General features: G+C 44.2%; 1 protein-coding gene across 1 annotated transcript in view; it reads right to left on the bottom strand.

Annotated features, from left to right (window-relative positions):
• Positions 1-13856, bottom strand: part of CNTNAP5 (contactin associated protein family member 5) — a 393202-nt gene that overhangs the window by 102246 nt on the left and 277100 nt on the right. Inside the window, exon 13 of the mRNA XM_075829064.1 lies at positions 13319-13519. Coding sequence (XP_075685179.1) covers positions 13319-13519 — 201 coding nt within the window. The remainder of the gene's footprint in view (positions 1-13318; positions 13520-13856) is intronic.

Here is a 13856-nt window from a genome sequence, read left to right as displayed (position 1 = left end):
TGTATGAAACCAGTTACTCAAGATTCGGTCCTAATCCCCCCCAAAGTGATCAATTATATACATACTATTTTCCACAATAATTCCCTGGTCTGGAGCTGCTTTACCTATTTAATTCCAGTGTGTGCAGTAAAGGGTTACAAGGACATAGCAGTGTTGATCATGTTAATAAAGAGCTGAGTTTGTAACTTGGTACAATGGTGATACCGTCATGCGTTATCTTTGGTTTTCCATGAGTAAGTCAATGGCAATGAGTTAGCTAGGTGCACGTAACATACAGTTAACAGGGTCAGCTCTGCTACATCTGCAACGGGATTGAAGGCCCTGACCAAAACAATGGATCATACAAGACTTTAAGACTTTAAACAATTGGCCCAATCTTTTCCATATGGGGTAATAGAGAGTGGCCACTCATGTGAGACCTTCCTCTATTAGGCCAGGACCACACACAGAGTTTTGATGCAGTTTTTGGATCCGTTTTTTCAGCCAAACACAGGAGTGGACACCAAAGAATCGAGATGCATCAGTCTTTTCTATACACCTTTTCTTTCCTTTAGATCTACTTTTGGCTCTGGTTAAAAAAAAACTGCACCAAAAAACTGCATCAAAACTTTGTGTATGAATTTACCCTTAGAAAAAACTGAGAGCAGCTACAAATACAAGATCAAAATCAGGATTTGGTGTGTCCATGTATTACACAAAAGACCCATAAAAGCCCACTTTATAGGTAAGGGCTCTTAACTTGGGGTCCCAAAACTGGAAGACCCCCTCCAGGAGACCTACTGACACAATAAGGGTCAACCCCCTTTAAGACGGCCAAAGAGATAAATTTGTTTCCAATCATAAGAATTATATTCATTCATACAAAGATACTTTCTAACAACTAGAATGCTTTAGGGAAATCTATAAAATTATCACATTGCGAAAAATAAACAGTTCAATGACAAATTCAGCTCTGCTATATCAGTATTTGCTTCATTCTGTTTACAATGGCAATAATTTCATGTTATTCCATTTGCATTTAATATCCGAGTCCTCTCTGGTGTCTGTAGATCTGGACTGCGGTGTGTGAGTTACTAAGATATAATATATAATGAATGCGCGGAGGACCCGGCTCTTCTACATTGTTACCTTGAACATATTACGGTCGTAGACTTAATGCGATTTTATGTCGGCCTCTTTATTACCTGGGAGTTTAAGATTAATGCTGCAAGCAGCCAATATAAAGTCTTGTGGCCCCCAGGGACCCAATGTCATATAATGCCGGAGTCAGCTTGGCCCTGGGCTGCAGTTATGGAAACACCGTCAGTATGGAGATTGCATCGTTCTTACCTCCGCTGCTTGTTCTAAGTGACAAGCGAAGATCGTAAACTATTGATCTGCCAGACAGAGAAGCTTTTATAGGAAGCGGTTATTGTATGGGGGGGAGAATTTATGGGGTCACACGGTGCGGGCTGTTCTGTCACCTCTAATGGGACGTATAGAATCTCATTTACATTTCAGGTAAATGGATATTTATTGCAGCAAATACGGAAAATCCCAGCACTGAACGTATGAGAAAGATGAATAGACCGTCATTCCTACTCGTCACTCGTACTCGGGGTCATTCATGGACGGATGTCTTATGTGCAACAACGGCTCAGGCCAAAAATAAATCAAAGGACCCCATAGAAGAGATTGGCTCCTACGATCTAGTGAATAGCAACATAACAATTGTAAGCATTCAAGAAAAAGATGCGGGGGCGTATCTATAGGCGAAGAAGACATCAGTATTATAAATGGCAAATGGTAGGTGGGGGCCCTGGTACGGATTTTGCATTGGGGTACAATAGCTTCTAATTACCACTCACAACCAATACTGCAATCTACACAACCAACGCTGCAACCTCCGCAATCAACACTACAACCTCCGCAACCCACACTGCAACCTCCACAACAAACACTGCAACCTCCACAACAAACACTGCAACCTCCACAACCAACACTGCAACCTCCACAACAAACACTGCAACCTCCACAACAAACACTGCAACCTCCACAACCAACACTGCAACCTCCACAACAAACACTGCAACCTCCGCAACAAACACTGCAACCTCCACAACAAACACTGCAACCTCCACAACCAGCACTGCAACCTCCACAACCAACACTGCAACCTCCACAACCAACACTGCAACCTCCACAACCAACACTGCAGCCTCCACAACCAACACTACAACCTCCACAACAAACACTGCAACCTCCACAACCAACACTGCAACCTCCACATCCAACACTGCAACCTCCACAACCAACACGGCAACCTCCACAACCAACACTGCAACCTCCACAACCCACACTGCAATCTCCACAACCCACACTGCAATCTCCACAACCCACACTGCAACCTCCGCAGCCCACACTGCAACCTCCACAACAAACACTGCAACCTCCACAACAAACACTGCAACCTCCACAACCAACACTGCAACCTCCACAACAAACACTGCAACCTCCACAACAAACACTGCAACCTCCACAACCAACACTGCAACCTCCACAACAAACACTGCAACCTCCACAACAAACACTGCAACCTCCACAACCAACACTGCAACCTCCACAACAAACACTGCAACCTCCGCAACAAACACTGCAACCTCCACAACAAACACTGCAAACTCCACAACCAGCACTGCAACCTCCACAACCAACACTGCAACCTCCACAACCAACACTGCAACCTCCACAACCAACACTGCAGCCTCCACAACCAACACTACAACCTCCACAACAAACACTGCAACCTCCACAACCAACACTGCAACCTCCACATCCAACACTGCAACCTCCACAACCAACACGGCAACCTCCACAACCAACACTGCAACCTCCACAACCCACACTGCAATATCCACAACCCACACTGCAATCTCCACAACCCACACTGCAACCTCCGCAGCCCACACTGCAACCTCCACAAACAAACACTGCAGCCTCCACAAACCACACTGCAATCTCCACAAACCACACTGCAGCCTCCACAAACCACACTGCAATCTCCACAACCCACACTGCAATCTCCACAACCCACACTGCAACCTCCACAGCCCACACTGCAACCTCCACAACCGACACTGAAACCTCCACAACCCACACTGAAACCTCCAAAACCCACACTGCAACCTCCACAACCCACAATGCAACCTCCACAACCCACACTGCATCCTCCATAACCAATACTGCAACCTCCACAACCAACACTACAGCCTCCATAACCCACACTGCAACCTCCACAACCCACACTGCAACCTCCATAACCCACATTGCAACCTCCGCAGCCCACACTGCAACCTCCATAACCCACACTGCAACCTCCGCAACCCACACTGTAACCTCCACAACCCACACTGCAACCTCCACAACCGACACTGAAACCTCCACAACCCACACTGCAACCTCCACAACCCACACTGCAACCTCCACAACCCACAATGCAACCTCCACAACCCACACTGCAACCTCCACAACCCACACTGCATCCTCCATAACCAATACTGCAACCTCCACAACCAACACTACAGCCTCCACAACCCACACTTCAACCTCCACAACCAACACTGCAACCTCCACAACTAATACTGCAACCTCCACAACCCAGACTGCAACCTCCACACCCAGCACTGCAACTCCACAACCCAGATTGCAACCTCCTCAACCCACACTGCAACCTCCACAAACAGCACTGCAACCTCCACAAACAGCTCTGCAACTCCACAGCCAAGACTGCAACCTCCTCAACCAGCACTGCAACTCCCCAACCCGCACTGCAACCGCCTCGAACCACACTGCAACCTCCACAACCCGCACTGCAACCTCCACACCCACAGTGCAACCTCCACAACCCGCACTGCAACTCCACAAGCCCCACTGCAACTGCCTCGACCCACACTGCAACCTCCACAAACAGCACTGCAACCTCCACAAACAGCTCTGCAACTCCACAGCCAAGACTGCAACCTCCTCAACCAGCACTGCAACTCCCCAACCCGCACTGCAACCGCCTCGACCCACACTGCAACCTCCACAACCCGCACTGCAACCTCCACACCCACAGTGCAACCTCCACAACCCGCACTGCAACTCCACAAGCCCCACTGCAACTGCCTCGACCCACACTACAACCTCCATAAACAACACTGCTATATCTCTATCATCATTTGAAGGTAAATAAAGAATCTATTCTGGAATCAATGGATGTTGAATCAGAACATGTTCAGTAAGGTCAGTTTACACGAGCGTAATATTTATGCATTTCATTATAGGTCCTTATAATTAGTAATAGTTGTAATAATATTTAGTCCAGGTCATGAAAACCTGCGGTCGGCTGGGATTTACAGCCATAAAACAGGCGCAGAAATGCGCCCGTGTCACCCTAGTGTGAAACTCGCCTTAGTCCTTACTTATACGACTGTAAAAAATAAAGGGCCATATTACATCTAGAAAACTTAGCTGTCAGGTCACATTTTTATCTGTATAGAGTTTAGTAAGCACGCTACAACCTCCACAACCCGCACTACAACCTCCACTGCCCGCACTGCAACCTCCACAACCCGCACTGCAACCTCCACGGCCCGCACTGCAACCTCCACAACCCGCACTGCAACCGCAACCCACACGCCACAACCCACACTGCAACCTCCACAACCCGCACTACAACCTCCACAACCCGCACTACAACCTCCACTGCCCGCACTGCAACCTCCACAACCCGCACTGCAACCGCCACAACCCACACTGCAACCGCCACAACCCGCACTACAACCTCCACTGCCCGCACTGCAACCTCCACAACCCGCACTGCAACCTCCACTGCCCGCACCCACACGTATAGAGTTTAGTAAGCTCGCATTCCATCTGTATTATAACCATTTTGGATCCGTTTTTTATGTCTACACATTTTATTAAATCTTATTAAAAATACAATTCTCCATTGTCCCAAACATAACCCGGCTCCAATACGGATGGATTTTAAGAGCGGTATAACGGAAGCGATTATTTGGGGGTTTTAAATCACTTCTATGGGATTTTTTTGGCCGGAAATCTACATGCGATGATGCAAGCTGCATTTTATTTTTTTTACGCCATCCGAGTATGAGTGCGTCCGCACAATAAAACCTTTCATGTGAACAGAACCATTTCTTATTATAGGATCGGTGTACAGACTGCGGCCGGATTAGACTAGGATATTACACGGAGATAGAAAACATTCGTGTGAATTAGACCTTACTATAAGTGGTCCATAAAGTTTGTAGGGACGATGTTTATATCAACAAGACGTTACAGATCTTCAAGCGGAAGAATGAACGTGATTTGTCATAAGTTCTTTTCTTGGTCTTATTTCTAATATCAATGGAAAGTTTTTGCCAAACTAAAAACATCGCTCGGAAATCCTGAATAACGGGTCCCCTTGAGCCCACAAACCTTCTCTGTCTTATTTCGCGGGTTAAGACGCTCCTCTCGTTACATTTTATTCCCCTCGTTAAATCTTTATGTGAAGAACAACACAATACGATACAGGAGACCTGGTCAAGGTAGGAAAATCTGGTTACCTTCAGCTCAGCGTTTATTTGCGATACGGCTGTTATGTTCTTGCTTTTGATTCTATGAGGTTAAGGTCTCATCCCGCAAAAAGGAGCCTTGAAGTTAACAATTGCATGAAGACGAGGAAGAAGACATGAAAGGATTCAAGTCTCTGGACACTTCCGGCTAAAAAAAAATATTCTTTGATTTGGGTCGAAGACTCGTGTGTGCGTGTCAGCAGAACGTGGTCATGTGTCCCGACAAGAAACCCAAAGAACACAAAATAGAATAAAGTGATCGGCTGTAAATCAAGAATTAGAGGCTAAGTACGCCTTTAAAATCTTTATTTAAAAAAATTAAAATAAAAAAAATATGTCTATCAGTGTGTTTTGTGCAACTTTATAATTAATTTTTATTAAAAATTATTTTTACTTTTTGAATACAGCCGCTTTGTATCCTGTATATAGAGCAGGGGTAACGTGCGCTAAGACCTGAATCCGTCAGGTCAGCGGGACTGACGGGTTCAGTGAAAGCGCGTCCTGCGTGATCCACCTGTAATCGATCACATCTAAGTTATGAACTGTCAGAGACACGCAGGACCAGCTGACATTGAACCCGTCAGTCCCGCTGACCTGACGGATTCAGGTCTTAGCGCACGATACCCCTGCTCTATATACAGGATAGAAAGCGGCTGTATCTCAGAAAATGAAAAAGGATTTTTAATAAAAAGTATTTTGAAAGTTGCAAAAAACACACTGATACACAGTTATAAATATATAAAATTATTTCAAAGATATACATAGCCTTTAAGGCAGTTTTTGAGAATTAAAAGGTAGTCTCTCTCCAGATCCCCTTCCAGAGCCGCTTACACCCCCTCCGCTCGTCAGCTCGGCTGGATCGGCATATGATGCAGCATAAGAGAAGAGATATCAGTCAAGACCAGAGAGGAGGGGAGGGGGAGGCGTTGGGATTAAAGAGTGCAGGACACTTTCCTGTGTGGGGACACCTTGTCCCTAATTAGCATACAGCACCCGGAGGAATGAATCTACTTTTTAACCCCAACATAAGTAATCAAGGTATGCGGTCACTCTGTTACTCTGCACCTGTCAGCTGTGGATACGGCCTGGGGGGGATCTGGCGACAGACTCCCTTTAAAAAGGTCAACGACCAATGTCCTATTGAAGGAGGAGAAGACTCCGGAAAAGTCTTGATGACTTTGTCACTGTTACTGTTCTCTCTGGGGATTTCCATATCATTCCCACTTGTCTTATTTATAATACATCCTCTCCCTCCACATAGATACAGTTCTCACTGCATTTGTGCCCATTGTACCCCAGAGCCCCCTTCATCAATTGCACCCTAGGCAGCCGCCTACTGTGCCTAACCCTCTTCCCAGCCCTGGTCTTCAGACTTGATAAATAGTCACATTTATTTTGTTATTTCTTTCTCAGCCAATAAAAGAAAACAAGAAAACCTAAAAATAACATCATCATTAGCTTATAAAGCGTGAGCAGGACATGGCGATGGGTTACTCAGTGACGCTCTGCCCTGGGAACAGAATTGTCAACAAAAGCTTCAATTCAGTGTGGAAAGAAACAAATATCCGTGTTTCCACTCTTCGTGTTGACAGTCGGAGATAAACAGATCACTAATCTCGGGCCAATTTAAGTGAATAAACACAGATAAAAACACTGTCGTGGTGGCCGTATCAATGTTACTCATTTACAGCAGATTCGCCAAGAGTTGGAAATGTAATAACAGATGACACACTGCGCCGCATCAGGTCCAGGTGCCGTACACCCACATGGTACAATCTCTGATCCAATCGAGAAACCCAACAGCCTGGAAATGCTGCAGAGAAGCCAGGCGGATTACTCATGGTTATTAACCCTCTCGAGTCTTCCTGCAGTGAAGCCGGTCATATACATTGGAGATGTGGGACAGTTTGGTCATACTTGTACAATTACAACCCAAGAAAGAATAAAAAAAAATCCAACATGGTGGATCAATGAAAGGATGGGACCAAAAATGATTATTTAGAAGCAGCAGATACAGTCAGAACGTCTTGGCGGAGAATGATCTAATGACTGAGGATATTCAGCCTGGTGGAACAGACAAGTATGGAGGGGAAATATGTGATAAATAGACATTTCTGGCTGCATTGATGTACATAGACGATTCGGGGGGCTCCATAGCAAAGTACAAAATTAGGCTCCTTTCAGCTGCTGACTGACACCACCCAACTCCTAACCACTCATAGCAGGAGGTCCTGGTCCCTCCATCCCATTTAAATAACTCAAGTAGATTTTCCAATTTATTTACTAACTTTACAGAACTTTTTGGAGACTATATTGGTGCACTGGTCCCTCCACCCAACATAAAATGAGCCCCTTTCATATCTGTCTTAGGGTATGTTCACACGGCCTATTTACGGACGTAATTCGGGCGTTTTTGCCCCGAATTACGTCTGAAAATAGCGCCTCAATAGCGCTGACAAACATCTGCCCATTGAAAGCAATGGGCAGACGTTTGTCTGTTCACACGAGGCGTATATTTACGCGCCGCTGTCAAATGACGGCGCGTAAATAGACGCCCGCGTAGAAGTAGTGACCTGTCACTTCTTTGGCCGTAATTGGAGCCGCTATTCATTGACTCCAATGAATAGCAGCGCTAATTACGGCCGTAATTGACGTGGCGTTCAAGCGCCTGCACATGCCGGTACGGCTGAAATTACGGGGATGTTTTCAGGCTGAAACATCCCCGTAATTTCAGCCGTTACGGACCCCCGCCGTGTGAACATACCCTTATAGTTTGTGCTACTTCTGTGGTATAAATGCCCTTAGATGAAGAGGCAGGAAAAAAAGAATGTATCCGATCTATTTCCCGCTTGTAATTATAACTTATCACGCTTAAAATAGAGAGGCAAAAATAAAGAGGCAAAAATAAAGAGACAGCATACCCGACCGTGTGAACATGGCCAATTCCAGGTATGCAGTTTTGGCTCGGCTGAACATGGAGGGGAAATGTGTGGCTACTAGATTCTCCTTTCGCCATTTATCCCTAGAGATAGTCCGGAAATATCCAAACTATGCAATTTCTTGTCCCCTTAGACCTCAGTCATGGCTTTGGTTCCCCGTAGACACTGGATGGACGGAGTTGATTATCCCATTGAGCTTTTTAGAATCCACAGAAGAAGATATGCAGAGGTTATGGTCTTAGAAGATACAAGGTCTCTGGCTCTTTAATTTGACTGAAAACCACATCCGTATTTGACCACCCCGATAGCGCCCGGTGTTTTGGGATTTCAGTAATGCCCCTAATTTAGACCATAGATTGCAAACAATGGCTGTTTGATATTGCCGTTTATACCTAAATCCAGGATTCAATAAGCAGAACTCTCCGGCTGAGCTCATAATGTCTCTGAATTAACCATTGCACCCGTGCTGGGACTGAATAGCTGCGGAGAACAGCGTCATTCACTATTTAAGTTCTCATCAGCCTAAACTAACCAGCCAGAGATCGCATGAAATATATTTTTAATGAGGTCTACGTTCCCACTCAGACACCTGACTCTAAATCTGAAGGGAACGAGGGGAAAACAGCTCATTACATATTGACTTCCACCATTATGTTTTCTCTTCTTAACGAGGCTTCACAGGCGTCGCAGAAACCGGAACGGAAGAGGCAACATTTTTGTAAGCGAGGGCTGAAGTTCTTTAGTTAAGTCTCATATTTGTGTTACTGAGAGAACAGGAGTTGTACAGACTGTAATCACAATAATAAAGTGTTGGGAAAAAGTTTGTGACCCCTTTCTAAGTGCCCCTTATTATTGGGCGTTGGTTTTTCTTGTACAAGTTGGGCCGGTTTGTGTAGATCTCATCACTTCTGCTCCAACGCTTCCACAAATAGAAAACCAAACTCAATAAAAGTCGAATAATCCAGCCAGAAATGTAAAGTATGACGCAGCGCGGTATGAATGATGTCCCAGCATGCACCTGATCTGCACTTCGCAGAAAATGAGTTCACGTAAAGTTTTGGCGTGTCTTGACTGTGCCGTCTGCAGGCGCAACTGATGGAAATAAACCCGTGTCCTCGTCTGTCAGGAAGACCTGAGCTCAAAATAGTCACAGGGAGGAGAGGAACAGTGCTGAGTAATGGGTGTAATGGGGGACCTTATCTCAGTACCTCTGAAACCTGACAAGACCCTGGGGGTCTGTGCAAATATACGAAAGGTGGAGCAACTATATCAAATCCCAGACTTAAACTAATGTATTTTGGCGGAAAATGGGCCAAAAATATTAAGAAGTGAACTCCTCCTAATATATGTTTGTGTAACACCTTCTAGGAACAGTTGTAGATTTGTGCCTTAATCTATGCTAGTTTTTGGTGTAAATGATGGTAGATCTGTCACTCCGGAGCAGGCCCCATCCCTTTTGGCGAATATCTGCCCCTTTTCTTGGCACTTTCAGAACTTGACAAGAAAAAGTCACAAATTTTAGCACAACTATAATTTTTTTGTACTTTTTTATTTGACTTATCCTCCACCGATCCTAAATTTCACCTTGTATTATACTCCAGAGCTGTACTCACTATTCTGCTGGTGGAGTCACTGTGTACATACATTACATTACTTATCCTGTACTGATCCTGAGTTATATCCTGTATTACACTCCAGAGCTGCACTCACTATTCTGCTGGTGGAGTCACTGTGTATATACATTACATTACTTATCCTGTACTGATCCTGAGTTACATCCTGTATTATACTCCAGATCTGCACTCACTATTCTGCAGGTGGAGTCACTGTGTACATACATTACATTACTTATCCTGTACTGATCCTGAGTTACATCCTGTATTATACTCCAGAGCTGCACTCACTATTCTGCTGGTGGAGTCACTGTGTACATACATTACATTACTTATCCTGTACTGATCCTGAGTTACATCCTGTATTATACTCCAGAGCTGCACTCACTATTCTGCTGTTGGAGTCACTGTGTACATACATTACATTACTTATCCTGTACTGATCCTGAGTTACATAATGTATTATACTCCAGAGCTGCACTCACTATTCTGCTGGTGGAGTCACTGTGTACATACATTACATTACTTATCCTGTACTGATCCTGAGTTACATCCTGTATTATACTCCAGAGCTGCACTCACTATTCTGCTGTTGGAGTCACTGTGTACATACATTACATTACTTATCCTGTACTGATCCTGAGTTACATAATGTATTATACTCCAGAGCTGCACTCACTATTCTGCTGGTGGAGTCACTGTGTACATACATTACATTACTTATTTACTTATCCTGTACTGATCCTGAGTTACATCCTGTATTATACTCCAGAGCTGCACTCACTATTCTGCTGGTGAAGTCGCTGTGTACATACATTACATTACTTATCCTGTACTGATCCTGAGTTACACCCTGTATTATACTCCAGAGCTGCACTCACTATTCTACTGGTGGAGTCACTGTGTACACACATTACATTACTTATCCTGTACTGATCCTGAGTTATATCCTGTATTATACTCCAGAGCTGCACTCACTATTCTGCTGGTGGAGTCACTGTGTACATACATTACATTACTTATCCTGTACTGATCCTGAGTTACACCCTGTATTATACTCCAGAGCTGCACTCACTATTCTGCTGGTGGAGTCACAGTGTACATACATTACATTACTTATCCTGTACTGATCCTGAGTTACATCCTGTATTATACTCCAGAGCTGCACTCACTATTCTGCTGGTGGAGTCACTGTGTACATACATTACATTACTTATCCTGTACTGATCCTGGGTTACATTCTGTATTATACTCCAGAGCTGCACTGACTATTCTGCTGGTGGAGTCACTGTGTACATACATTACATTACTTATCCTGTACTGATCCTGAGTTATATCCCGGATTACACTCCAGAGCTGCACTCACTATTCTGCTGGTGGAGTCACTGTGTGCATACATTACGTTACTTATCCTGTACTGATCGTGAGTTATATCCTGTATTATACTCCAGAGCTGCACTCACTATTCTGCTGGTGGAGTCACTGTGTACATACATTACATTACTTATCCTGTACTGATCCTGAGTTACATCCTGTATTATACTCCAGAGCTGCACTCACTATTCTGCTGGTGGAGTCACTGTGTACATACATTACATTACTTATCCTGTACTGATCCTGAGTTACACCCTGTATTATACTCCAGAGCTGCACTCACTATTCTGCTGGTGGAGTCACTGTGTACATACATTACATTACTTATCCTGTACTGATCCTGAGTTACACCCTGTATTATACTCCAGAGCTGCACTCACTATTCTGCTGGTGGAGTCACTGTGTACATACATTACATTACTTATCCTGTACTGATCCGGAGTTACATCTTGTATTATACTCCAGAGCTGTATGCACTATTCTGCTGGTGGAGTCACTGTGTACATACATTACATTACTTATCCTGTACTGATCCTGGGTTACATTCTGTATTATACTCCAGAGCTGCACTGACTATTCTGCTGGTGGAGTCACTGTGTACATACATTACATTACTTATCCTGTACTGATCCTGAGTTACATCCTGTATTATACTCCAGAGCTGCACTCACTATTCTGCTGGTGGAGTCACTGTGTACATATATTACATCAATTATCCTGCACTAGTCCTGAGTTACATCCTGTACTATACTCTAGTGAGCACCGCTGCATGCAGACATCAGGTCATACATCCCCCCCAGCCTGCGCATGTTATAGACACCTGTACATTGCACTGAGCGCGTGTTCTTTATGCAGTGGTGTCACATACTCTGATTATGTCCCACGGCCACAGTAAAGAAAAAACCCAAAAATTACACAAAACTCCTACCATGACGCTGTATGTGAATCAGTCTAGATGTGGAGTCTTGTCATAGTATAACTGATGTTACTTTCTTAATAGTTAACAAGTTTCGGAATTAATTGAGCTAAAGATATCATACAATATTCTAACACAATTTTAAATAGGAATTCATGGAAATCAGTTGGTGTGAAAATGGTAAAGAACGACACTTAGTGACCAGACGAAGGTAAAGAAATGAAGGTAAAACAGCAGAATACATAGAAAACGTACAAAAAAAGTAACAGGAACCGGTGTAGTATGTGAACGGCATATTGTTTAAATGACCACCATGCAATACCACATTTCCCCTGCAGTGGCCGCTGCAGGGTAATTGCTTGGATGTGCCAGAACCCTAAACTGTAGCGATCAGTTGCTCGCAGGCAGCAGTTTCATTTTGCAAGGCATTGTCTGATGAAACACCCCCTTTAACGGAGAGCAAAAGAGAAAAACCCCAAAATAACAAAACAGTATTCTGAATTTCATGGAATCAAGGATAGGGGTCTTAAAACCTTCTCACACCCCTCCATGTTAGAATGTGCTTAGACGGAATATCAATTTTTAAGTAAATAAAGTTGAATTAGTGTAGAATGCAAATTTCTGATATACGTTGTGTCCCAATTCCTCGCAATTTTCAAGATCTCTGCTTGCCGTCAGTGAATTTGAACATTCTTATCCAACTGACACAGGTCCAGGGCTTGTTTAACAAAAACCAGCTGCCGCAAAACTGCGACACAACCCCAGGTATGAACCAATTGACCTGTAGGGGATTGTACATAAAGCTTCAGAGCAGGAACATCAGGCGCTCAGAAGAAGAACAACCATGAAATGAGAATAAGAAGGTGTTTTACTTACTTGGAGAATTAAGCAAGCGGGAATGTTTACAGTAATAGGCGGCTTCCTGCTCGCAGTACTCTGCGTTGTTTATCATGGCTTCCAGCTGATCAGCTCCAGCGCTGTAGTTAAATGACATAGAATACGCTCTCCCCGAAAATGATCCGAGCACAGGTGTTACCTCCGTAATGTTGTGCCGAACAATCGTCCAGATTTTCTCCTCTGTTGGAAACATTTAATTAAAAATCCACATGAATTTTTCTGCAAAATACAATATATCCATTTACAAACAAGCAATGAGGATTGTGCAGCGGGGGAGGGGTAACATAAACCTGGATGTTATCTGTACCTGTGCCGTTCTGGTGTAGACAGTCCATATCTCACAATTACAATCCCCCATAACCCTGACTATGACCCCTCTCGTGTATGATCTGACCGGACCATCACCTGAGCGTTATCGCCGTCCATACACTTCAATATATCGCACTAGACGCAGGCGGAAAAATCATTCTATTTATATCTATTATTTATTGTACAACGAAAACGTCTGCTGATTTAT

The sequence above is a fragment of the Rhinoderma darwinii genome, chromosome 6 (assembly GCF_050947455.1).
Source record: "Rhinoderma darwinii isolate aRhiDar2 chromosome 6, aRhiDar2.hap1, whole genome shotgun sequence".
Taxonomy (NCBI): Eukaryota; Metazoa; Chordata; class Amphibia; order Anura; family Rhinodermatidae; genus Rhinoderma; species Rhinoderma darwinii.
The sequence above is the reverse complement of the archived record's forward strand: the minus strand, read 5'-3'. Positions and strand labels throughout refer to the sequence as shown.